This window comes from Lithobates pipiens, unplaced genomic scaffold (genome assembly GCF_037356315.1).
Source record: "Lithobates pipiens isolate NorthernLeopardFrog02 unplaced genomic scaffold, aLitPip1_a1.2 Scaffold_8, whole genome shotgun sequence".
Classification (NCBI taxonomy): Eukaryota; Metazoa; Chordata; class Amphibia; order Anura; family Ranidae; genus Lithobates; species Lithobates pipiens.
In genome coordinates this window covers 129,481,314-129,507,392 of record NW_027507903.1, presented here as the reverse complement: position 1 = coordinate 129,507,392, position 26,079 = coordinate 129,481,314, and the positions used below count along the sequence as shown (strand labels likewise).

Below are 26,079 nucleotides of genomic sequence, written 5' to 3'. Positions count from 1 at the left end.
TCAGTACTGCCTTATCTGTGCCTATTGGTGCCGCCTTAACTATGCCTATCAGTGCCCGCCAGTGCAGCCTATCAGTGCCCACCAATGCAGCCTATCAGTGCCCACCAATGCAGCCTATCAGTGCCGCCTCATCAGCGCACTTCAATGAAGGAGAAAAATGACCTGTTTGCAAAATTTTATAACAAACTATTAAACATGATTTTTTTTTTTGCATCTTTTTTTGTTTGTTTAGCAAAAAATAAAACTCCCAACTGTAATTAAATACCACCAAAAGAAAGCTCTATTTGTGGGAAAAAAATTATAAAAATTTCATTTGGGTACAGTGTTGTATGCCCGCGCAATTGTCATTCAAAGTGCATCAGCGCTGAAAGCTGAAAATTGGTCTGGGACTGAGGGGGGTTTAAGTGCCCAGTAAGCAAGTGGTTAAGGGGGTTACTATTTAATAGCAAGCACTAGGCACTTTAGATCTATTCATTACTCTTAAGGTAGCGCATCACCACTTATTTGATTTTGTAACAACAGTCTTATGCCGCGTACACACGATCAGACTATCCGGCGGACTTAGTCTGGCGGACAAACCGCCGGAAAGTCCGCCGGACTTTCCGAACGAGCGGACCAGTCCACACACGGCCAGACTTTTCCGGCGGACCTATGGCGGGAGTCCGCCGTACTTTTAAAATGAACGGACTTGCCCACACACGGAGGAAAGTCCGTTCATTTTGAACGCGGCTCCAGGTAGCCGGGACTAGTGAAGGAAGTCAATGTCGCCTTCGGCAGCGAGATTGACACATCGCTGGCCCGTCACCTGATATGGACTTAAAGGGGAAGCCCTATGCCGAAAAAAACGGCGTGGGGGTCCCCCCAAGGTCCATATCAGACCCTTATCCGAGCACGCTACCCAGCCGGTCAGGAAAGGGGGTGGGGATAAGAGCCCCCCCCACCCCCCCCGAGCCGTACCAGGCCGCGTGCCCTCAACATGGGGGGGTGCTTTGGGGAAGGGGGGCCGTGCGGCCTCCCCACCCCAAAGCACCTTGTCCCCATGTTGATGAGGACAAGGGCCTCTTCCTGACAACCCTGGCCGTTGGTTGTCGGGGTCTGCGGGCAGGGGGCTTATCGTAATCCGGGAGCCCTCTTTAATAAGGGGGCCCCCAGATACCGGCCCCCCACCTATGTGAATGAGTATGGGGTACAATGTACGCCTACCCATACACCTGTGAAAAAAATGTAAATAAAACACAACACACAAGGGTTAAAAATAATTTATTGCACAGCTCCGAGGGTCTTCTTCCATCTTCGGGGGTCTTCTCGCCAGACTCCTCCGCTATCTTCTGCTAGCTCTTTTACTAGCGGAGGAGCCCGGCTTTCTTCTTCGTCGCCACCCGGGGGTCTTGTCCCCCTCTTCGGTTCTTCTTGCCGGGCCTCCGCTTTCTTCCTTTAGCTCTTTTACTAGCGGTGGCCCGGTCTTCTGTCGCCGCCGCCGCCTCTTCTTCTGACTTCGGGGTCTTGTCCCACTCTTTTCGGTTCTTCTTGCTGGGCCTCCGCGCCTTCTTCCAGCTCTTTTACAAGAGGTGGCCCGGTCTTCTATTGCCGCCACCGCTGCCTTCTCTTCTTGTTCTTCTTGTTCCTTGAGATGTTGACTCGTCGCTCTCTCTGGCCGCAATGACAGGGACGTGTTGTGCGGCGACTTATATAGGGACATCACCCGACAAAGACCGGGCCACCGCTTGTAAAAGAGCTGGAAGAAGGCGCGGAGGCCCGGCAAGAAGAACCGAAGAGGGGGACAAGACCCCCGAAGTCGGATGAAGAGGCGGAGACAGAAGACCGGGCCACAGCTAGTAAAAGAGCTAAAGGAAGAAAGCGGAGGCCCAGTAAGAAGAACCGAAGAGGGGGACAAGACCCCCGGGCGGCGACGAAGAAGAAAGCCGGGCTCCTCCGATCGTAAAAGAGCTAGCAGAAGATAACGGAGGAGTTTGGCGAGAAGACTCCCGAAGACGGAAGAAGATCCCCGGAGCTGTGCAATAAATTATTTTTAACCCTTGTGTGTTGTGTTTTAGTTACATTTTTTTCACAGGTGAATGGGTAGGGGTACATTGTACCCCATACTCATTCACATAGGGTGGGGGGCCGGTATCTGGGGGCCCCCTTATTAAAGGGGGCTCCTGGATTCCGATAAGCCCCCCGCCCGCAGACCCCGACAACCAAGGGCCAGGGTTGTCGGGAAGTGGCCCTTGTCCTCATCAACATGTGGACAAGGTGCTTTGGGGTGGGGGGCCTGCACGCCCCCCCTTCCCCAAAGCACCCCCCCATGTTGAAGGCACGCGGCCTGGTACGGCTCAGGAGGGGGGGGGGGGCTCGCTCATCCCCACCCCCTTTCCTGACCGGCCGGTTAGCGTGCTCGGATAAGGGTCTGCTATGGACCTATGGGGGAACCCCACGCCGCTTTTTCGGCGTAGAACTTCCCCTTTAAGTCCATACCAGGTGACAGGGCCAGCGATGTGTCAATCTCACCGCCATAGGCAGTGACATTGAATTCCTTCGCTAGTCCTAGTTACCTGGAACCATGTTCAAAATGAACGGACTTTCCTCCGTGTGCGGGAAAGTCCGTTCATTTCAAAAGTACGGCGGACTAGCACACTAACGGTTTTTGAGTCAAAACTACTTTCTACACAGGAGCGGATTGTCTGGCGGACTCTGGTCCGCCGGACCAAGTCCGCCGGATAGTCCGATCGTGTGTACGTGGCATTACAGTTCAATTCCAAGGTAATGAATGCACAATTCAAAATAACAAGTAAATCCTTAGAAAATGAAGATTGGATGAACACCTATACAGACTCCTCACCGCAGATGAGTTAGTAACTCCCACTCAGAATCCCCTCAATAAATGCATTCACCTATGGCACATATGATAGGGGCACAGAAACCAAGAAACCATAATGGAAATTATACAGAGGTTTTTAAGAAGATATGACAGTGCTGCCTTGCATAATGCTCATGAAATGCAATTGTTGTATGGAAGCAAAAGCCACACATACTCCACTTCCACAGACCACTGAAAGAAAAACAACGCGTCCCATGGAGCTCATACACAATGACGTGTGCGCAGCAATGAAAACTCCCACAGCAGGCAGGAACAGACATCTACTGACTTTCATTGACTATTATCCTGGGTAAACAACAATTTATATGATGAAGCACAAAAATTAAATGCATTAAGAGTTTGTAGCCATGTCCAGAAACAAACGCCAGAAGAATTATATGCACCAACAATGAAGGGGAATACATGAGTAATGAAATGGAATTGTACCTGGAGAATCGAGGTATAACGCACCAGACAACCACACTATACACTCCCAAACAAAACGCTGTAGTTGAAAGGAAAAATCACACTCTTATAGAAATGGCTAGGTCTATGCTGTCAGATTCCAACTTACCTAAAAATTACTGGGAGAAGTAGTCAAGACTGCAACATGTCTACAGAACAGACTACCAACAAAAGCTGTTTTAAGCACCCCATTTTAAAAGTAGCATGGATCGAAGCCTAGCATATGGCACATTTGAGAGTTCAGATGTAAAGATAATGCTTATATCCCAAGTTAGAAGAGATCCAAGCTGGAGAACACAACAATAGAGGGCATTTTGGTGGGCTACAGGAACAAAGTAAGGGATATAGAATCCTCTACCCAAAGACCGACAAAGTGACAATAGGCCACAGCATTTGTTTCGATTAGAGAGCCCATCAGAAAAAGTGATTCTTGAAAGTGAATTTGCCCAGTGAAACTAGCAAGAAAAGCTGACCAAAATGAGGCCCTGCAGGAGTCAGAGCAAGAGGTGGAACTCTCGATAGATAACTTAAGTTCCCCATTAAATCCTGCTGGACAGCCTGAATTAGAAAATCCACTTGGTTGACAAGGGATAGCACCCCGCAAGCAGTAATATGCTGCTAAGACACATAACATACTTGAACCATATCCTGGGAAGACATAGAAAAATTACCAAAAAGTGAAGCCAAGAAATGGAGAAAGAGAAAGAAATAAAATCGCTTTAAGAAAACAAAACTTGGACACTCCCCTCTAACCACAAAACTATAGGAAGCAAGTGGATGTTTAAAGGGGTTGTAAAGGTAAATGTTTTTTCACCTTAATGCATTCTATGAGCGCCGGGGGGCGGGGCTGTGTGATACAGCGAGCGGCTATAGCCGCCGGATGTATCACGGGAGCGCGCCCGCAGATGCTTCTCACCATGTGAGGGAGCTCGCATGAACGTGAGAAGCACTGGGAGGAAGCCGAGACAGCCGCCGAGAGACCCCAGAAAAGCAGGTTCGGGGCCACTCTGTGCAAAACGAGCTGCACAGTGGAGGTAAGTATAACATGTTTGTTATTTTTATATTTTTTTTTAAATTCACTTTACAATCCCTTTAAAGTGCAGCTCGCTGCTGAATGAAATGTCCACAAATATAAGGCCAGATGAGGGCCATTGCTACCACTAGGCAAACTACGCAGCCGCCTAGGTCGCCCGGCCACTGGTGTTCCTACTCTTTTCTCTCTGCAGCAAGCAACTAAGTCTCAGCATCAGCAAGCAGCCACTGCTCCGTTCGCACATAGTGTCAGAGGTGCAGCGGTGGCAGACTCCTGGAGCAAGCAAACATTCATTGATGGGTGCTGGTAGGCTGCATTTGATGTGCGCTGATGAGGCTGCATTTGATGGGCGCTGGAGAGGCTGCATTTGATTGGTGCTTCATTAAAAAGGTGGGGTATACATGGGCAGGGCAAAGGGGATGGAGTTAGGGGTGGAGCTAAAGGGAGTGGCAAAAGGAGGTTTCACCTAGGGTGTCAAAAATTCTTGCACCAGCCCTGGGCCAGAATACAATACAATATACATTACAAACAATGAACATTTGCTTCTGTTGTAAAAAACACTCTACCATCAGAACGCTCTTTAGCATAGCAGCTAGGAAGGGCATGAGAGTGAAGCATCTGGACATCAAAACTGTTTTTTAATATGGAGACATTAAGGAAGATCTCTACATGAAGCAACCATGGTTTGAGCAAGGATACAACCTTTTTTGCAGACTTCAAAAGAGCATCTATGACCTTAAGCAATATGCAAGGACATGGAATGAGAAAGTAAATTAGGTACTCACTCTATTTCAGAAATCAAGGAGACAGATCCTAATTTATGTTGATGACAGTATAACCTGTTTTGAACAAAAAGGGGGTTACAATAAGCTAGTTCACAAGCTGAAAAAGAACGTTGAAATTAAAGAAATGGGAACCTCAGGCACTATCTTGAGATCCAAATATAGGGGAAAGAAGATGTAAGTAACCTTCTCAACCAAAAAAATTGCCATCTTGGAACAGTTCCACAGGCAAATTGCAAAAGAAGTAAAAGCACCCATGGAAATGGACATCTTGGATATGTCCACTTGCAGTAAATGTTGCAGGGACCACGGGGACCTGATTCATCTAATCTGGTGGTGCCCCAAACTACACATTTATTGGGTGGGAGCACTGAATATGGTTAATGCTATATTTCAGATCTCCATTCCGCTTGACCCTAAAACTTGTCTATTGGGCATCCTATACATGTAAAAATCTGCATTTTTAGCTTACTTATAGTGGTGTTCTGCCCCAAAAAAAAAAAAAATCAAAAGCCAGCAACTACACATACTGCAGCTGCTAGTTTTTAACAATAGGACACTTAGGCCGCGTACACACGCGCGGACTGTTGGCCCAACTTTGTCCGTCCAACAGTTTGAGCGAACAGTCCGCTCAAACTTAGCATGGACGGACATGGCCACACACGACGGACGAACAGTTTGCTGAAACCGTGCGCGATGACGTGAACGGCACGTACGACGGGACGAAAAATACGACGTCCTATACACTGCAATGCAACCTTCCGACGTGGAAATCCTTTCTGAGCATGCGCGAGACTTAGTTGGCCGAACAAGCCTACACACGAGCGAACAGTCCGCTGAAACAAGGTTTCAGCGGACAGTTTTTCGGAATTTCCGTAAGACCTTGTTCGGCCAACTGTCCGCTGAAACTGTCCGCTGAAGCCCCACACACGAGCGGACTGTCCGCCCAAACACTGTTCAGCGGACAAGGTTGGGCGAACAGTCCGCGCGTGTGTACGCGGCCTTACCTGTCCTGGAGTTCAGCGATGTTGGCACCACAGCTGTTTCCATCAGCTGTCGGGTGCTGCAGCCGCCGTTGTGGGTAAGGGTACCCAGCAGTGTAGCATTACGGCTTAACGCTGGGAACCCTACTGCGCATGCACAAGGCCCCACTCCTCTCTCCTTCTGGCCCAGTGACAGGGAGAGGAGGAAAGAGGAGGAGGGAGCCACGCGGTGATGTCAAAGACAGGTATCCTGTCCGCCTCTATAATTAGGCTTACCTGTAGCTACCCTGGACAGTTTAGGAGATATCCCCTGTATTTGCATGTGCTGATGTCATCGTATGTGCAGTTGTTTCAGTTAGCCTGTGGCGATGGTCCAACAGGGGGGCATATTGGACGTGAGAGGAAACCTGACAAGTGAGAGCATAGGCATTGTTATAGCCCTGACTATTGACAGATGAACGTGCCCGTGCATGCTGGGTGACTGTATAAATGCCAAGGGCACATGTGCTCAGGGTCTTCGGCTGGAGAGTGGGGTCTCGGAGGGAAGGGGTGGCTCCCCCTCCTCTGTAGAAGCTGCCATGCAGTCTCAGGTACCTGACCTGAGGGCTTGAATCTAGGAATAGTTGCATCCCAGATGTCCTGCAGAGCTGACCGAAAGGGAGATAAGTTAAGAGGGATCTGCTTTCTGCCTAGAGAAAATACAGATCTGTATCATGGGGCCTGTCCTGGGATTGCCACCCCATTCAGGTAGAAGAGTCAGAGGACGTGTGTTTTCAAAAAGGGAATAGTGAGTGTCCTGAAGATAAACAGTTTCACTAAGTCTGCTGCCTGAGCAAGCAAAGGACTTATTCTTCCTATACAAGTGTTGTATGGTATAGCAGCAAGTCTGTTACCACATTGAACTTGTGAGGCTGAGTGAGAGTTGTCTTCAATTGTAATTAGTTCCTGTTGGAGTATCCAACCATTCCCTTCTCCTATCCAAGTTCCACCAATAATTAAAACAAAAAAAACAAAACCCTGGATTGATTATTGTAAATGAGTGTATGAGAGTACAGGTGGTTGTGTGAAAACCCTTAGCAACTGGCTGCAAGATAAGGGGAAAGCCCAGGGAAGTCAACACACTGCAAGTCTTAGGGGGCATTGCTACAGAGGTATTTAAAGCGGTTCTTCACCCTAAAGGGGAAGTTCCGTTAATCTGATCCCTCCCCCCTCCGGTTGCACAATCGGCACCTTTCAGGGGGGAGGGGGGTGCAGTTACCTGGATAATCCAGGTATCTGCACCCACTTCCGGGCAGACCGCTGCAGACCCCCGCAGACGCCCCCCCCCCGTTGTGTTCTGGGAAACACACAGTTCCCAGGACACAGCGGGGGATCTGAAGAGACGCGCAGCGCGACTCGCGCATGCGCAGTAGGGAACCGGGCAGTGAAGCCGCCATGCTTCACTTCCCGATTCCCTGACAGAGGATGGCGGCGGTGGCAGCAGCGAGACGAGCGATCGCTCGTCATCTGCCGCTGACATTGCTGGACCCTGGGACAGGTAAGTGTGATTTTATTAAAAGTCAGCAGCTGCAATATTAGTAGCTGCTGGCTTTTAATATTTTTTTTTTTAGGTGCAGAACCACTTTAACCCAAAACTAAAAATGTATCATATTTAGCAGCTTACCAATCATTCAGGCTGGGCTCACACTACAGCAAGCTCCGACTCACAGTAGGAGTCCGGTGTGTCCCCATTCACGGTTTTAGGCCTGATTTCACCCATAATTTTGGGCTGAATTCTGACCTAAAATGGACCAGAAGATGCACAGGACTCCTGTGCAATTCTCGCCAGAACCACTGAGGAGATGTGTGAACCAGCTTCATAGACAGCCGGTCACAATCTCCTGCTATGTGAACTGGATGCGGAGAAACCCACATCCAATTCACAATAGTGTGAACCTAGCCTGAATGTAGTGGCTGCATTCTTCTTCTTTTTTTTAGGCTTTTTCTCTAAGTTTTTCACCTGGTGATCTGATCAGTAACACACCGCCTGTATGAGAGTGCCTCTATTCTGAACTGGCCGAGATTAGAGCTCTCTACGGCTGGCTTTAGATGCACTAGCAGATTTAGATACACTAATGCCGCGTACACACGGTCGAACTGTATGACGTACTTAGTCCGTTGAAACACATTTCAGCGGACAATCCGCTCGTGTGTGGGCTTCAGCTGACTTTTTCAGCGTGCAGTCCGGAGTACTAAGAATTTCGGTTTTTCTAAAAATCTTTCCGTCGTACTTTGGTTTCAGCGGACAATACGGTCGTCAGTATGCTAGTCCGACGGACTAAGAATGGTGCATGCCCAGAAAGGATTTACAGGGCTTTGCTGTGTCTTGGACTTCCTATTTCTAGTCCCATCGTACGTGCTGTACGTCATCGCGCAAGCTTTCGTCGGACTGTTTGTGTATCCGTGTGTGGTCAAGTCCGTTCAGTGGAAAGTACGCCGGATTGTCCGTCGGATTGTATGACGGACTAAGTATGTCATACAGTTCGACCGTGTGTACGCGGCATAACAGTTTTTTTTATCAGTTACAGCAACAGCGTTTTTCTTTTTGGGATAAAAGTTTTACATAAATCTAAGAATTGTTGGTTTAATACTGCTTTAATTTCCTGTACAGGAAATGAGAGGATATGGGCTCATGTATACAGGCAGGGCTTTTTTTCAGCTGGAACTTTCTGGAACAAAGTTCCGCCACCTCTGGCTCAGGCCCTCTGCTTCTTGCTTATCACTATCACTTGTACACACAAGTTTGGCTTCTGTGTTTACCAATAATATCTGGTCTCCTAGCTGCTCCCACAGATCAGATCTCCTGAGCAGATCCCACTGGGGGGCAGAACAGGGACAAGGGAAATGCAGGTGCTTGGGGTGTAGTCATTGGAGTGAGAGGGTGAATGGTAAGCTGCACCCTCGATGGTCTCCATTTTTTTCCCTGGCGCCCAGATGCTGATTCCCCCCACTGGATGATCTCCCTGCAAGTGAGAGAGGCAGAGCGTCGTGGGGGAGGGTTGTTGTTTGTGTGTGTGTGGGCACGGTTGAGTTCCTGCACCTATTGTCTGAGAAAAAAAGCCCTGTATATGGGTGGTTAGATTGCAGTGTTGAGATGTGGCTAAACTCTGCCCACCTTCTTCATTCCCCAATCACATCTAGCATCATGTTTTTGCATGCGCTGCACTTAGAGCAGTCCATTTACTTGAATAAGCTGCCTTACATACAACAAATGCGCCAAAGAAGCTCTTACGCTTTGTATCCCACATTTTGGCTTGCGGAAAAAACGATTGTCTAATGGCCATGTTTGGCATGCCATTAGGAATTAGTGACACCAAAAGCGTGACGCATGTGCGTTTCTGTGTGTGTTTCCAGGAATGCGCAGGTGTGAATTCAGTTTTAGGCACCATTCACATCTTTTCACTTTGGGAATGCACACAAAAATGTGCACGATCCCAAAATCCGTTCGTTTGTATGCTAGTCCGACTGATGAAAACCGACGCTGGGGCAGCTATTGACCACTAGCTATGAACTTCCTTATTTTAGTTCAGTCGTACGTCATCACATTTCAATCCGTCAGACTTTGGTGTGCTTGTGTGTTGCCAAGTCCATTCATTCGGAAAGTCCGTCAGAACTCCACCGAAAGTCCATCGCATGTGATTCGCACCACACTGCTGTGTAGATCACATGCGATGTCTGTGCGATGTGAATGCAGCCACACAGATTGTATGGCTGAATTTGCATTGCATTCCCACTGAAATGGTGCAGAAATATTTTTTTGGTATGCACTGGTATCGGATTGCATGGGTGTTCACACCTACGAGATCCGATTCTTGCACCATTTGGCAGTTCTCACTGCGATCTTTAACCCGATCTGGGGGTGTCATTAACTTTGTATTGACACCCGCAGTGGTTTTCAGATGTCAATGTGAACCACCGGCAGGTGACATGCGATGTGAGGACCTGCACTGGAATCACGTTGGTTCCTGCATCGCATATATGTGAACCAGCACTTAAAGCAGAGTTCCACCCAAATGTGAAAGCTCCGCTTATCTGCTTCCTCCCCTCGTCCGGTGCCACATTTGGCACCTTTTGGAGGGGTGGGGGGGGGGGGCAGATACCTATCAAAAACAGGTATTCTCTCCCACTTCCATGTAAGGGCGCCATGGCAAACTATGTCATTTGAGGCCCCTGCTCCTTCCCCCCATTGCCTTCTGGGAGACACACACAGGTCCCAGAAGACAGCGGGACCATTCAAAAAGCGCAGCGTTGTGCATGCGCAGTAGGAAACAGGCTGTGAAGCCGATGGATGGGTCGGCTTCAGGTGCTGACATCGCAGGCTCCCTGGACAGGTAATTGTCCTATTAAAAGTCAGAAGCTACAGTATTTGTAGCTGCTGACTTTTGATTTTTTTCTCCCCTAGGATGGAACTCCGCTTTAAAGTGGAATTAAACCCTCCTATCCTTTATAGCCAAAGAAGCTGCTTCTGTTCGATCTGCAACTGCCCTGGTGCTGCACATGTGATGTTATGACACCAGCCATTTGATGATGTGACAGTTTGGTTAAGGACACAAGCAAATGTGACAGTTAGTAATCCCGGCATTCCCGGAACGTAACTGTTTTTTGAAACCATTAAATCAATGGGTTTGGTTCCGCAAAATGGCAGCCTCCCGCCAGAAGAAACAAGAGCAATACTGGAGGCAATTTACAGTGCCACACTAATTTTGGTAGCATGATTATTAGACCCCTTTCACACTGGTGGCATTTTCTGGCACTTTAGCGCTAAAAATAGCACCTGTAAAGCGCCTGAAAAAAACCTCAGCTGCAATTCCAGTGTGAAAGCCCGGGGCAGGACGTCAAAAAAAGTCCTGCAAGCAGCTTCTTTGCAGTGCTGTGGGAGTGGTGAATACACCGCTCTTAAAGTGCCCCTGCCCATTGAAATCAATGGGCAGCACCTCCAAACCGCCGGAGGGGGGGGCGGTTTTAACCCTTTTTCAGTCGCTAGTGGGGGTTAAAAGTGCCCTGCTAGTGGCTGAAAAGCGCACCCAAAAACGTCAGTAAAGCGCAGCTAAAAATAGTGGCGCTTTACTGCCGACACCCGGGTGCCGGCAGTGTGAAAGTGCCCTAAATATGGAGTGTATGTTCCCTTATAGGTGTGTGCACCCCAAATGTATTAAAACATGGACAGTGTTAGCAGAACAGTGGACTTGTCAGTAGGGCAGAGGTGGGTTGCAGTAGGTTTTTATTTTTATTATTATTTCTTACAAACATTTTATTAGGAGCCCTGTTATGTTGCTTTGGGGAATCTATGCCACACAGGGTGTGCCGGGAGTGCCCAGGCACATCCCCTGCGCACGCCTATGTAAGTTACTTGATAATGAAAATGATTTTTCTTAGTTGCTATGGGTAAAGTTCCGCTTTCAGGTGAATGAAGTACCCTCACAGCCAGTTACCACTGAAACATATCTCCTTATTTGAAGAATTGCTTTGAAGAACCAAAATGTGACAAGGATTTCCTGTTCTACTCTGTCCAGTAGTCGCACTCCCATCCCCTGTATACTCCCCTCTACAATACAGCCGCCCACCATTATCTGTCATTAGCTCTGCTAGTCTGCTTGTCTTGATGGTAGCGACACTCGTGTGACAAGATCGCCACCTAGCGGCGCAGAGCTGAATGATAGTGCGCAGACACAGGGCGGACCCAGTGTCTATGGTAACCCGTAGAGGGATGCTGGGCAGTGAGTGGGCTGGGAAGGTGAGAGAGATGGAGGAGCCGGAGAGCCCTAGAGGCGGCCGCCTGCCGTGGGAGTGCTTCTCAGCCTGGCTGGACGGCGTGTGTGTGGTCACCTTCGACCTGGAGCTGGGTCAGGCGATGGAGGTAAGGACGGGGGAGAAGGGAGAGGCCGTCATTGTATGGGAGAGGCAAGCTGAGGAGAGATACTGGGCCTGAGGAGGAGGTGATAGAGGTGGAGGACTGGAGGAGAGATCATCCACACAGGGGGACAGAGGGGGAGGGTCAGCACCCCAATACTCTTCCCATAGAAGACTGTCACCTCTATAATAACTGTCTTCTCTCTTTTACAGCTGGTGTACCCCCATAACACCCGGATCACAGAGAAAGAGGTAACACGTGTCCCCCGTAACACCCCATAACCATACAGCATTGTCATCACTACTCTCCCCCCTCTATCACTTTTTCATTGTCCAAGCTAAGCCCAGGTTCCAACGTGTGTGCCCGTCAGTGATGTGGCATCACGGGTACAGAAGCCCATTCATTTCACAGTAACGACGGCAAAACACGTCCTTTTCTAATAACGTGCTGCATGGAACGGTGCATTTTTGCATTTCTCGCACAGCATGTGGGGGCCACCAAGAATTTAATGGTAACCCCACGTGCCTGTGTTTTGCCTGGAGGTTGGGTCCATGTGCGATTATGCATGCACCGCCGACCCGCACATAATATGATCCTAAAATTGAAATGTAAAAATGAATACAGACAGGCCCTCTTTTGCACAAGAGACATGCAGCATCTTTTCTGTAATAAAATAAACTTACCTGTCTGCTTCTGGTCCACTTTAAAATATACAGCGAGCCACACATGCGCAGCTTACTGGACATCGTATCTGGACTTTGCAAAAGCATTTGACACAGTTCCCCTTAAACGTTTACTGTACAAAATAAGGTCCCTTGGCATGGACCATAGGGTGAGTACATGGATTGAAAACTGGCTACTGGGGTGAGTTCAGAGGGTGTGGTGATCAATGGGGAGTACTCGGAATGGTCAGGGGTGGGAAGTGGTCACCCAGGGTTCTGTGCTGGGACCAATGCTATTTATTTTGTTCATAAATGATCTGGAGGGTGGGGTAAACATAAACAGTTCAGTCTCTGTATTTGCAGACGATGCTAAGCTAAGCTAAGCAGGGCAATAATTTCTCCGCAGGATGTGGAAACCTTGCAAAAAGATCTGAACAAATTAATGGGGTGGGCAACTATATGGCAAATGAGGTTTAATGTAGAAAAAAGTAAAATAATGCATTTGGGTGGCAAAAATAGGCAATCTACTCACTAGGGGGAGAACCTCTGGGGGAATCTAGGATGGAAAAAGACCCGGGGGTCCTGGTAGATGATAGGCTCAGCAATGGCATGCAATGCCAAGCTGCTGCTAACAAAGCAACAAAATATTGGCATGTATTAAAAAGGGGATTAACTCCAGAGATAAAATAATTCTCCTGCTCTACAAGACTCTGGTCCGGCTGCACCTAGAGTATGCTGTCCAGTTCTGGGCACCAGTCCTCAGGCAGGATGTACTGGAAATGGAGCGAGTACAAAGAAGGGCGAATAAGCTAATAAAGGGTCTGGATGATATTAGTTATGAAGACAGATTGAGAGCACTGAACTTATTCTCTCTGGAGAAGAGACGCTTGAGAGGGGATATGATTTAAATTTATAAATATCATACTGGTGACCCCCACAATAGGGATAAAACTTTTTAGTGGAAGGGAGTTTAATAAGACATGTGGCCACTCACTGAAATTAGAAGAAAAGAGGTTTAACCTTAAACTGCATAGAGGGTTCTTTACTGTAAAATCAGTTAGGATGTGGAATTCTCTTCCACAGGAAGTGGTCTTAGCGGGGAGCATCGATAGTTTAAAAATATTAGATAAGCACCTGAATGACCGCAACATACAGGATTATACAATGTAATACTGACATATAATCACACACATAGGTTGGACTTGATGTACTTTTTTCAACCTTACCTACTATGTAACATTGCCTGTGTACCTGTGCTGGGAAGTCTGACCTCCTGCACATGTGTGGGCATTGCATCATCCCTTGCCAGCCAAAACGAGATTGCCGAAGACCAGGCATCCAGAAGGTGCTGGCGAGGGATCTTGTGGTTGTCAGACTGTTGGAGCAGAAGTACGTTTTTTGGACTTTACTTCCACTGTAAAGTGGACCTTTAGGCCCGGTTCACACAACATGCAGTCCAGTGCATTTTTTTCTGCACTGAGCTGTACTGGAACACCCCGAAACACACGTTTTTTTACTTGAAGTGGGGAAAAAATGCACCTAAATGCACTGGAAAGCTTCAAAAACTTGCATGCAGAAAAAAATCCGGGTCGCATCCAGACTGCGTTTGGTGTGAACCAGCCTTAACTTTCCTTTTTGTATTTTCAATAATATTGCACCTTCCTTTCTTCTTTCATGTAACCAATCTTGCTCCTTCTGCTCTTCTCTCCATTTCATAGCTAACTGCATACAGTATATACTGTATATAATATAAAATAAATATACAGAGAGCTCCTTTTTTTGTGAGGCATGGTTCGCATCAGCTGATGCTTCTTATGAGCAGCAATCCCAAACTGTTTGTGTCCTTTATCAACCTAAGTAGCTCTAATGCCCCATACACACAGTTGGACATTCCGACCACAAAATCCATTGGATTTTTTCCGAAACTTGTCTTGTATACACACGATCGCACAAAGTTGTCGGAAAATCCGATTGCTCGAAACGAGGTGACGTACAAAACGTACACGGGACTACGTAGAGGCAAGTAACCAATAGCCTTTGTCTCCAAATTTTTTCTGAGCATGCGTGGCACTTTGTGCGTCGGTATTCTCTACACGCGATCGGAAAAAGTCTGATCGGATTTTGTTGTCGGAAAATTTTACGTCCAGCTCTCAAACATTTTCAGTCGGAAATTCCGACAGAAAAAGTCCGATAGAGCCCACACACGATCGGATTTTCCGACAACATAATCCGTTCGGACTTTTTCCGTTGGAATTTTCGACCTTGTGTATGGGGCATTAGCCACACCTCCAAACTACTGGCTCCAATTGGCTTTCGTTGAAGTAATTAGGCTGTAGGTTCACTTACTTTTTCCTCTAGCACTGTGAATATTTAATGGGTGTGTTCAATAAAGACACAAAAAAAAAGAATTGTTTGTGCGTTATCAGCCTAAGCACATTGTGTTTGTCCATTGATATGACTTGCCCGAGGATCAGATCACATTTTATGGCAAATTACTGTAGAAGACTAGTTCATTCCGGGTTCACACACTTTTTCTTATATACCCCAGAGCTTTTTTTTTTTCCCTCTCCGAGCACCGTTTCTTGGTTCTGCCCCTTACTCAACTCCCAGTACTGTCCCTTTAGAAAAAAGTAATAGTTGTGGTACTAAGTAATTTGTGTGGAATTTGCTAATAACAAGAAAAGCAGTAAAATAGATTCCATGTAGCCAGCAACAACAGATCTCCCTGCAGCCAGCATCACTCCCCCCCCCCCCCCCCCAGCAACAAGCAACATAAGACCCACCCCAGCAACAGTAGATGCCCTGCCAGAAACAATGACCCCCCCCCCCCGCCAGCAACAATAGATCCCCCAGCAACAACAGATCTCCCTGCAGCCAGCATCACTCCCCCTCCCCCCCCCCCCCCCCCCCAGCAACAAGCAACATAAGACCCACCCCAGCAACAGTAGATGCCCTGCCAGAAACAATGACCCCCCCCCCCCCGCAAAATAGACCACCGCCAACAACAATAGATCCCCAGCAGCTAGCATAAATAGACCCTACACCCCTTGCCATTATATATATTCGGTTCTGGAGGTGCCGAAACTGCGTTCCCCTGTGTTCCCACTGGAAATTAGCCCTTTGTATACCAATATGTATGTAAACTTTTTTTTTTTTTATGATTCTGCAGCCTTCTGGGATACTCGTGTCACATATCCCAGGAGGCTTCAGGTCAATCTACAGAAGCTGCACATGCACCCCGGGTGGGGGAGGGGGTGCTGTGTTCTCTCTCCATGGTAAGCAAAGAATGTAGGTTGTGACAACCCTTGTGCAATGGTTTGATTATAGCATGACAAGGCTGAATTCGGTGGACATGTGCAGATGTATTTTAGGGATAACTTTGTGAACATTCGATTCACAAAGACCATACAATCTTTGTACAAATTTATTCTAGATATACCAAACAAAATGTATTGGGAGAACCTACCTAATTTATCCAATTAGTTTGTATCCAGTTAAGCAGTGGTGGTATTTGTATTTGATTGCCTCTGGGGTTTTATTTTTTGCTAAACAAATAAAGATAGAAAAAAAAAAGTTTTTCTTTGTTTCTGTTATAAAATTTTGTAAATAAGTACGTTTTCTCCTGCACTGATGGGCACTGATGAGGTGGCACTAATATGCAGCACTAATAGGCGGCACTCATAAGTATCACTGAAGGGAACTCATAGGTGACACTGATGGGCACTGATAAGCGACACTGGGCACTAAAAGGCTGCACTGATGGGTACTTCTGGGTGGCACTGATGGGCATCCCTGATAAGCAGGTACTGGCAGGCATTAGTTATGGGCACTGATTGGCATCCCTGGTGGCCGTGGGTTGCATACCTGGTGGGCATCCCTAGTGGTCCTGGGTGGATATCCTGGGGCGGGGGGGTTCCTACGCTGATAATCAGCGAGACCCCCCCGTCAGGAGAGCAGCCGATCTGCTCTCCTCTACTCATGTCTTTCAGAGGTACGTGGCTTTTCCTGTTTACACCATGATCATCTGTGATTGGATACAGCTGATCACGGGTAAAGAGCCTCCATCAGAGGCTCTTTACCTAGATCGGAGTTGCGGTGTGTCAGACTGACACACCACAACAGCGATCCCCACGCTCCGGCTCGTTATCCTGAAAGACGTTGGATAATGGAACCAACGCCCTTGCTGTCATTTTGCCATAGGCCGGGCGGGAAGTGGTTAGAAAATTGCACAGTCATGCAACTCTGTACCCATATGAAACACTTATCATTTTTTTGTGGACGAATAGAGATTTCTATTTAAAAAACCCAGTGGTATTTAGTCACCACTGGGTTTTTTTTTATTTTTTGCTAAACAAATGAAAAAATACTGAATAAAAATAAAAATAAAATGCTTTTTCTTTGTTTGTTATACAATTTTGCAAATAAGTAATTTTTCTTCTGCACTGATGTGCACTGATGAGGCAGCACTGATATGCTGTACTAATGGACGCTGATGGGGCTGCACTCATAATCAGGGCACCTATGATCAGTGCCCTGCTTATCAGTGTAAATGTCCCCTGTAACTGGAAAGCCGGTTTATCGGCTTTTTGTTTGTTTTTGTTTTGTTTACACGTGATCAGCTGTAATTGGACACAGCTGATCACATGGTAAAGAGCCTATGTCATTGGCTCTTTACCGTGATCGTGATGTGCTGTGTCCAAGGGACACAGTTCACCACCAATCGCTGTGCGGCGCAATGTGAAGGACATCATATCCAGTCAGGATAGTAAAGCCACCGCCTGGCTGCAATTCTGCTATAGGCCGGGCGAGAAGGTGTTAAAGTGAGTAGTAAATGCTTCATTGACCAGGTATCTATCTGTTCTGTCCTGCATGATTAGAATCTCACGCTTTCTCTTTCTTTCTGCTTTGTTTTCTTCCTTGCAGAAAACTAGTATTTGCTACCTGTCCTTTCCAGACTCCTATTCAGGTATGCAGATAATATCTAAAGGAACATTTAGCACTGCAGAGAATTTTGATGTTCTTGAATCTGATGAATATGAAACACAAAACAAGATTTATTTTTCATGGGTACTACTACAAAGTTTTTATTTTGCACTATATCAGTGGTGGCCCGTCCATAAGAGGTGCAGGGGCACCGTCCCCCTAATCCATGCGCCTGGCCCCTAATCTACATGCAGGGTGCCAGATGCATGGACTCCAATTGGGTTTTTATTTTTTTATTTTTTATAGAAGCACATGATTAGAGCCAGAGGCTCTAATTGGCTTAAAAAGGGTGGGCTTGGGGCGCAGAGCACTGTGCCTTGAGCCCACCCAGTTCTGTGACGATAGCGAATAATATTAATATTCGCTATTGTCTTCCTGATCATTCAGGAAGGGGGTCCTGAGACCCGATTGGCTGAGAGGAGAAGCGATTGCATTGGCCTCTGAGGGGGGGGGGGGGAGATGCAGGGGAAGCTGCTGTGAAGCTGAGGAGGAGGGAATGCAGGGTGAAGCCGATGAGGAGGAAGCGCTGCCCGCGACCTAGATGGGGTAAGTGCAGGTCTGGTGGGCTGACGATCGAGTGATGAGGGGGTGAGGGTGTGACCAACAGGGAAGGGAGGGTGCTGGGTGGTTTTTCCGCCCCCCAAAAAAATCGAGCACCAGCTGCCACTGCACCACATATACAGTGTAAACCTTTTTGCACAGGTGACAGGATTGTGAGCAATAGTTTCAAAGTAAAAAAAATATAGCCAAAAAGTTTTTAGATATGCTCTTATGGGCAGGTCCATCCTAACCCTCTTGTCTATAAAGCTTTAAAAAAAACTCTACAGCTTTAGTCACACCACTTGCTTGTAATGAAGTATGTCCCATGTTGTGCAGGCAGCTGGATCCTGGAGAAATATCAACTGCAGGGATGCCTGCCCTCTTCCTGTCTCTGAACTTCCAGCACTGCAATGGTTAAAGAATAATTTCAGCTTGGACCAATGTAAGTATGTACTGTATATACCATGCCTGGCTGATGCTCCTGGAAGCTGGAAATCACTGAAGTGGACACCACTTTCCACTTGCTTCCAGGCCCCGTGTTTAGTGGCTGTTCTGCACTGTGAACACAGAAGGTCGGCTGCTCAGCACTGGTACCGTTCAAAGAATGGTTTGCGTTTTCTGAATGAAAGCAAAGTATTCTCTGATTGGATGAGGCGAAGAGAAGGGGCAGTGCTGTCAGGTTCTGTACCTTGTCCAATAAGAGAATGCTTTGCATTCATTCAGAAATGGCAAAGCATTCTCTGAATGGCACCTGTGCTGAGTGGGCAACCTTTTGTATTCACAATGTAGAAGAACAGTTGCTTAGCACAGGGCCTGGAAGTAAGTGGAGATCACTTGGATTAGTGGCGTATACTTTAGTGATTTTCAGCTTCCAGAGTCATCGGCTAGGTATGGTATACACATAAGTACATCAGGCAGAACAGCAGTACTGATGATCCAATAGGGACGCACCTCCTCTTTCCGCCTCCTACATTGATAAAAGTTCTTCATTGATTATTCTGCTTCTGGCTGGATCTGCGAATGGGGGATAATATCCTGTGACTGATCAGACTCTCCCACATTCAGATCCTGTTAGCTGTGTAATCAATGATGGAGGAGGAGGAGGAAGGAGGGGATGTGTCACCATAAGACAATCTGTTCTGCTTGCACACCCAAAGCTATTGATGATTGCAGTGCAAGAAGTTCAGAGACAAGAAGAGGACAGGCATCCCTGTAGTGAAAATGTTTTCTCCAGCATCTAGCTGCCTGTAATGAGGTATGCCCCACATTGTGCAGGCAAGTAATTTGACTAAAGATGTAGGGTTATTTATTTTTTTAAGCTAAACTTCAGCTTTAATTGAATGATTTGAAGTTTATTTGAAGCGCATTAATATGCTGCAAACACGCACAGAGGCTAAAACATTTATTTTTTAAATTAATATTTCTAAAATCCAAAGCTAGAAACATACACTTAAGATGTGTGACTGACCTTGCATGGTTGTGTGTTAGCCCTTGTACACACGATCGGAGATTCCGACGGAATGTGTCCGATTGGAGCGTTTTGTCTAATATTCCGACTGTGTGTGGTCTGCTTCGGACTGTTTCCGTCGGACCAAATTTTCCAACTTGCCGGAAATATTTTCCGACAAAATGCTCCGATCGGACATACTCCGATCATGTGTAGAGAATTCCGATCGGACAAAGTGCCACGCATGCTCAGATCAAATTCCTACATCAAAGCTATTGGCTACTAGCCTGAACATAGTCCCGTTGTAACGAAATAACCTCATCACGTTCTGAGCGATCAGATTTTCTGACAACTTCATCCGACTGTGTGTATGCAACAGTTTCGGACAAAATCTGTCGGACAAAATCTGATGGATTTGGTTGTCGGAATCTCCGACCGTGTGTACAAGGGCTTAGAGTGGTTGAGTTTTGTAAAAAAAAATTGAAAGTAATACGCCTATAGTAAATAATGTTACGTATGTAATTAATTATGTCTGTACATGGGGTCAGCCATATATACTTATTACTGATTAGTAGTGCTGTACAGCAGATTAGACTTTTAGCTGCTCCTACACAAGAGATGGTCCTTCTTTCTTTTTTTCCTGGATCAGGTCTTTTTGCATGTATTCAATTTGTCAAGGTTTTAAGGGTTGTCATATGTGTATCTGCATGAATTATTGTGTGGTCAATCCTACTTTTCCTAAATCCAGGCCAGGTCCAATAATTGGCAAACCAAATGCAAATCTTAAGTATCCAATTTTTCTTCTTTGTTTTGAAGGGTGTCTGGGTGACACACAGTTCACTTTTCGAATGCGGCGCTCTGCAGGGCAGAGAAGCCTGTTTCAAGACGATGAAAAGTACAATAGAGAAGCTCCTGTTACGTTACAGGTGAGTTCAAACACAGACAGTGTTCAGTATACCATTGAAACATTAAAGTAGATCTATAAAGTTATGGAAACAAGTATGGTAAAAGAACAAAAACGTTACCTAAAATGGTGTTGGACCGACTTTGGCATCCAAGACGGCCTGAATTTTCATGAGAATTGACAAATATAAGTCTTGGATGGTGGATAATGGAATGGAATTACAATTCTGCACACTGTCCTTTTATTTTTTTCGTCAATTGGCTGCAATTTAGCTTATCAGACGATGTTTTCACAGAAACAGTATATGCCGTCATAACCTTTGATACTGTACCTCGCAACACCACAAATCGACAAATTCAGTAATAGAGGCACTAGCTAAGTGTGCACCAACAGTTTTCCTTTGAAAACTTTTCTTTGAAGCTTGGACACAACTCTGTATTATTAGCAGCCCACACAGTAAATGACAAAAGTGAGGCTTCCCACAGGTTAGCTAGGTGTTTCATCACACAGCGGAAGCAAAAGAATGTTACGTCACTTTCGCTTTTAACGCAAAACATGCCTTCACTTTCACACCTGCAAATCATGTAGTGTTTCCATATTTTTGTCCAACGCCTGTAAAAGCAAAACATTTTTTTTTTTTTGTTTGTTTATTTTTTTGGATAGAGTAAGGGAGGCTTCCCCATTGGAAGATCTCCCCTCTATTACTTTTATGGGGACAACCCAAAATTTAGAAATGTTACTTTTAGTGAAATTGCTAAACATGGCAAATACAGAGTGATTCTCCCCAATGGGGCAACAGCCTCCCTCCACTGCCACATTTTGCACTTTTTTGGGGGGAGGGGAGAGCAGGTACCTGTTTTGGACAGGTGCAGCAAACTGAGCGGATGTTCCGCCCACCTCCTCCGCCCTGAAATCTTCTGGAACACATCACAGGTCCCAGATGAATGTGGGACCAGTCAGAAAGCGTAGGCCGCATCGTACATGCACAGAAGGAACCCAGCTGTGAAGCCGCAAGGCTTTACTGTCGGTTTCCATTAGTTAAGATGCCGGCGCTTGGACCCAAAGCCGATTTGAAGAATTGGCTTAAGTGAGGACATCGCTGGATCCCTGGACAGATAAGTGTTCTTATATTAAAAGCCAGTAGCTACAGTTTCCTGACAGACTCCATGGCAGCAACGTGTGGGTTAAGTCCCGCCTCCACTACCCTATAGGACACTACTCCCATAAATCTTTGCTCCCTGCCCATGGCCGTGTTCTTTTTTTGTCCTCCTCCGTAGGACCAGACGTTATGGTCTTTCTACCTGAAGATTGCTCCCACACGGTTCCATTGTTGGTTTGGCCGAATTGCGACTGGATGGAATTGTCGCATGACTCTGTTAAGCCCTAGCTACTAGCGGGGTATGGAGTGGGCATTGGATATAAGCGCTGGAGGAAGCCAGAAGCCTAGCCACTGGCAGGCAGGCTGCGCATTTGGTCGGATAGCCCAGCTAAATAGCAGGTGACCTATTTTGCCCTGAGAAGTCCGGTATGTATTGTGCTTACCTTCGGCCTGGAGACGATCGTGTGGGAGCGGTAAGATTGTTCCTCTTTTCCATGGCAGCAGTTTGTGTTTGTTTCTTGCCGTTTCTCCTTCATTTTCCGTTCGTTTTCTGTGTCTGTGTATGTGGGTATAGGCGTGACGGTCGGATTAGCCTGCGTTCCAGCCGGCGCTCACTTCCGGGTCTTCGTCGGTACGTTCGTTCTGCGCATGCGCGCGTACGGCACAGGATCGAGGCTTGGTTCGCTCGTGCGCGGTGGCGGCGGGATGACGCTATTCGCGCATGCGCAGTAGCGGTACACAGGACGCGGTGATGACGTCATTAAGGCGCCTTATTTAAACTTAGAAAATAGCCTGCAAGCTTTGGGAATGCTTGCAGGTTATTTCGTGACTTCCCCTTGTCCAGGTTTTCTGCTGTGGAGGTAGGTGGCCTTCTGGGAAGAAGGGGGTGGGCGTGTGTGTGTTTGATGCCCTCAGCCTTACTTATATGTCTTTGCAGCATTTATGGAAACCCCTAGAGATATGGACTCACCTCCGCCGGTATGTGGCCAGCCCTCTCATAATAGGTACTGTCTGGGGAGGAAGTAAGGGGGGGGGGGGAGTGGTCCGGTATTAGTCAGTGTGTTATCTTTCCTTATCTGTATGTCTCTTCTATCTCTGTCTTAGCCCATCTAGATCAGCACAGCAACGCAGCTCAACGCACAGAGGAAGCGATTCTTCTAAGTCTTACCACCGGCACTCATATTCTAAGTCTAAACATCACGGCTCACCCTCAAGATCTGGGCACCGTAGTGAGGATCGATCTCGCTCCTCCAGGGCTCATTCCAGCCACTCTGTTATTAATACTTGCTGGGGATGCAGATCGCAAGTTCCTATTGGGAAATCCCTGTGTGACCTCTGCTTTTCCAAAGCCTCTAGTGAGAGAGGGGGTACGGACCAGCAACTAAGATCCCTTGTGGAAAAAGTGGTGAAAGAATCCCTCAAGGGGATCGGGGCCAATCAGACCCCTGTGCCTCAGTCAGAATCACCTCAGTCACCAGTCAGGGATTCGCATGCTCAAGAGCTTTGGGAGTCCTCTTTAACAAGCCACCATTCAGCTGCTGCTTCAGACAGTGAATCTGAGGAAGATAGCCCCTGTGTGGGGTTTGACTTTGCCTTACTTTCTCCCTTGGTGAAGGCCATCAGAGAGGCTTTGAACTGGGAAGATGAGGTGGCTAATCCTTCCAAACAAAGGAAGTATTTCAAGCAACTTAAAAGGGAGCGTCTTAACTTTCCATTCCTGTCTGAACTTGGTGAGGTCATCACGGATGAATGGAGTAAAGTTGAGAAAAAGAATAGTATGCTCTCAAAAGTCCTAAGGTTATATCCCTTTAAGGAGGATGAGGTCAAGTATCTGGAATCCGCTCCACTCGTGGATGCAGCGGTGATGAGATTAGTAAAACATGTGACCCTTCCATTGGAGGATACAGTTTCATTCAAGGATGCCTTAGATAGGCGGATTGATTCCGATTTAAAGAGAGTCTACCTCACTGCTGGTATGGCATGCAAGCCAGCATTGGCTTTAGCGGCAATGTCCAAAGCCATGGAAGTCTGGACGGACGGTGTGGATGATACTCTCAGAAACATTTCGGATGAAGTCGCTAAAAACTCTCCTATCCAGGAGTTGCGGCTTGCTTCGGCTTTTCTGGGGGAGGCTTCGATTGACATCATCCGCCTAGTGTCCCGGGTCATGCTTTCAGCTGTAACCGCCAAACGGGCCCTTTGGCTCCGTCCCTGGCTGGCTGATCCAGCATCTAAACAGGTGTGGTGCCGTATCCCCTTCGAGGGTTCTTCTCTTTTTGGGAATAAATTGGATAATGCCATAACCCGGGCCACTGGTGGTAAGTCGGGGTTTCTTCCCCAGGATAGACGCTTAAAAAGCCAGAGGAGATTTTTTCCTAAAAAGCAGTATCAAGAGCAGGTCAGGGAGGCCCGTAGCTATAAACCGGGTCGGGAATATTCCAGATCATGGAAATCAAAGCAGTCATCCTTCAAGAAATCCGCCAAGAGCAGTGCGTCAGGAGAGAGGGAACCAACCAAATCTTTTTGAGATTGGGCCCGCTCAGATAGGCCAGGTGGGGGCTCGTCTTCTACATTTTCGGCATGTCTGGGCGGCCTCAATCCAGGACCTCTGGACCGTCAGAACGGTCTCTTCAGGCCATTCTTGGACCTTCTGCAGGTACCCAAGACTAAAGTATGTTCCCACTTCATTTCCAGCCACAGAAGAAAAAAGGCAGATCTTGTTGGCCTACGTGAAATCTTTATTGGCTCAAGGCGCTGCCGTACCCGTGCCAGACGATCAACGAGGGAGAGGAATTTATTCCCCTCTTTTTATGGTCCAGAAGAAAAACGGTTCTTGGAGACCAGTTATAGACCTTACAGATCTGAATCGTTTTATCAAGAAGGAAAGGTTAAAGATGGAAACCTTGTCTACAATACAACAGTCAGTCCAGTCAGGAGACTGGATGATTTCAATAGACCTAAAGGACGCTTACTTTCATGTCCCTGTGGCAGAAGATTTTCAGCAGTTTCTGCGATTTTCAGTAGGAAAACTACATCTCCAGTTCGCGTGTCTCCCGTTCGGACTTTCAACGTCCCCCCGAGTGTTCTCAAAGGTGTTGTTGGCCGTAGTGGCTCTATTGAGAACCAAGGGAATTCGTCTTTACCACTATTTGGACGATCTTCTGCTGCTAGCCCAGGACAGAGACCGTCTGTTACTGCACAAGGGTCAGGTTATCTCCACTCTTCAAGAGTTCGGTTGGATCCTGAATCTAGAAAAGAGTCAGTTAATTCCCTCCCAGTCTCTTGTGTTCCTAGGCGCACTCTTCAACACAGTGAGGGGTACCATCTCTTTACCCGAAGAGAAAGTAGTGGTAATTCGAGACAGAAATCGTCCGGCCCTCTCAGCCTCCCATCTTCCGGCCCTTCAGTGCCTGAGGATTATTGGCACCATGGTGGCCACGATTCCATTGGTGAAGTGGGCCCAATGGAAGATGAGACCGTTCCAAAAGGGGTTTCTTCACCAATGGCTGGGCAACAAGATGCAACCTATCCGGATCACATCTTCAATGAGAATCTCTCTGCTCTGGTGGCTTCGGAAGGAGAACCTATTCAATTGCCATTCCATCCTCCCCATCTCATGGGTGACAATAACTTCGGATGCCAGCAACAGGGGCTGGGGCGCCCACTGTTTGACGGAAGTAGCACAGGGCACCTGGGACTTTCCTTCCAGGAGGATGGTGTCGAATATTCTAGAATTGAGGGCAGCCTTCCAGGCGCTCCTAGCCTTTCGTCATCTGGTCTTAGGAACCTCGGTCCTACTCAGACTAGACAACACTACAGCAGTGGCATATATAAGGAGACAAGGAGGTACTCGGAGTCTGTCCCTTCTTCAGGAGGTAGAGCCAATCATGTCTTGGGCTCAGAAGAACCTGGTCAACATTACAGCAACTTATGTTCCAGGAACGCAGAACGTCCAAGCGGATTTTCTGTCTCGGGTCAATCTGGACAACAACGAATGGTCCCTTCACGAAGAAGTTTTCAGGTGGATTCTAACGTTGTGGTTCTCCCCAGAGGTCGACCTATTTGCTTCCCCTTGCAACAAGAAACTGGCGAGGTATTATTCCAGGTTTCGGGATCCTCAGGCCTACGGAGTGGATGCGCTGACAGATCGATGGTGGTTCAACAAAGCTTACGCCTTTCCTCCAACTCCTATTATTCTGCAGTTCCTGCGGAGACTCAAAACAGAAGCAGTAGAGGTGATAGCTGTAATACCTTATTGGCCCAACAGGCCATGGTTTCCGCTTCTAATGCTCCTCAGTGTCAGAGATCCGATTCCCTTACCTCTCAGACCCGATCTTCTATCCCAGGGCTCGAAGCTCCATCCCTGTCCAGCCCATCTATGTCTGAGGGTCTGGTTTTTGAGAGGGGAAGGTTAGAGGCTCTGGGTTGCCCAAA

General features: G+C 47.3%; 1 protein-coding gene across 4 annotated transcripts in view; it reads left to right on the top strand.

Moving 5' to 3' along the window:
* The first annotated feature begins 11,825 nt into the window (after positions 1–11,825).
* Positions 11,826–26,079, top strand: part of DENND6B (DENN domain containing 6B) — an 80,711-nt gene continuing 66,457 nt past the window's right edge. Inside the window, exons 1-4 of one of the 4 annotated variants that reach the window (XM_077470760.1) lie at positions 11,826–12,016; positions 12,223–12,261; positions 17,596–17,638; positions 20,459–20,568. In XM_077470760.1, coding sequence (XP_077326886.1) covers positions 11,849–12,016; positions 12,223–12,261; positions 17,596–17,638; positions 20,459–20,568 — 360 coding nt within the window. In that variant the 5' untranslated portion in view covers positions 11,826–11,848. Of the gene's footprint in view, positions 12,017–12,222; positions 12,262–17,041; positions 17,493–17,595; positions 17,639–20,458; positions 20,569–26,079 lie in introns of those variants that run through there. The other 3 variants (XM_077470761.1, XM_077470762.1, XM_077470763.1) reach the window with 3 other exon arrangements.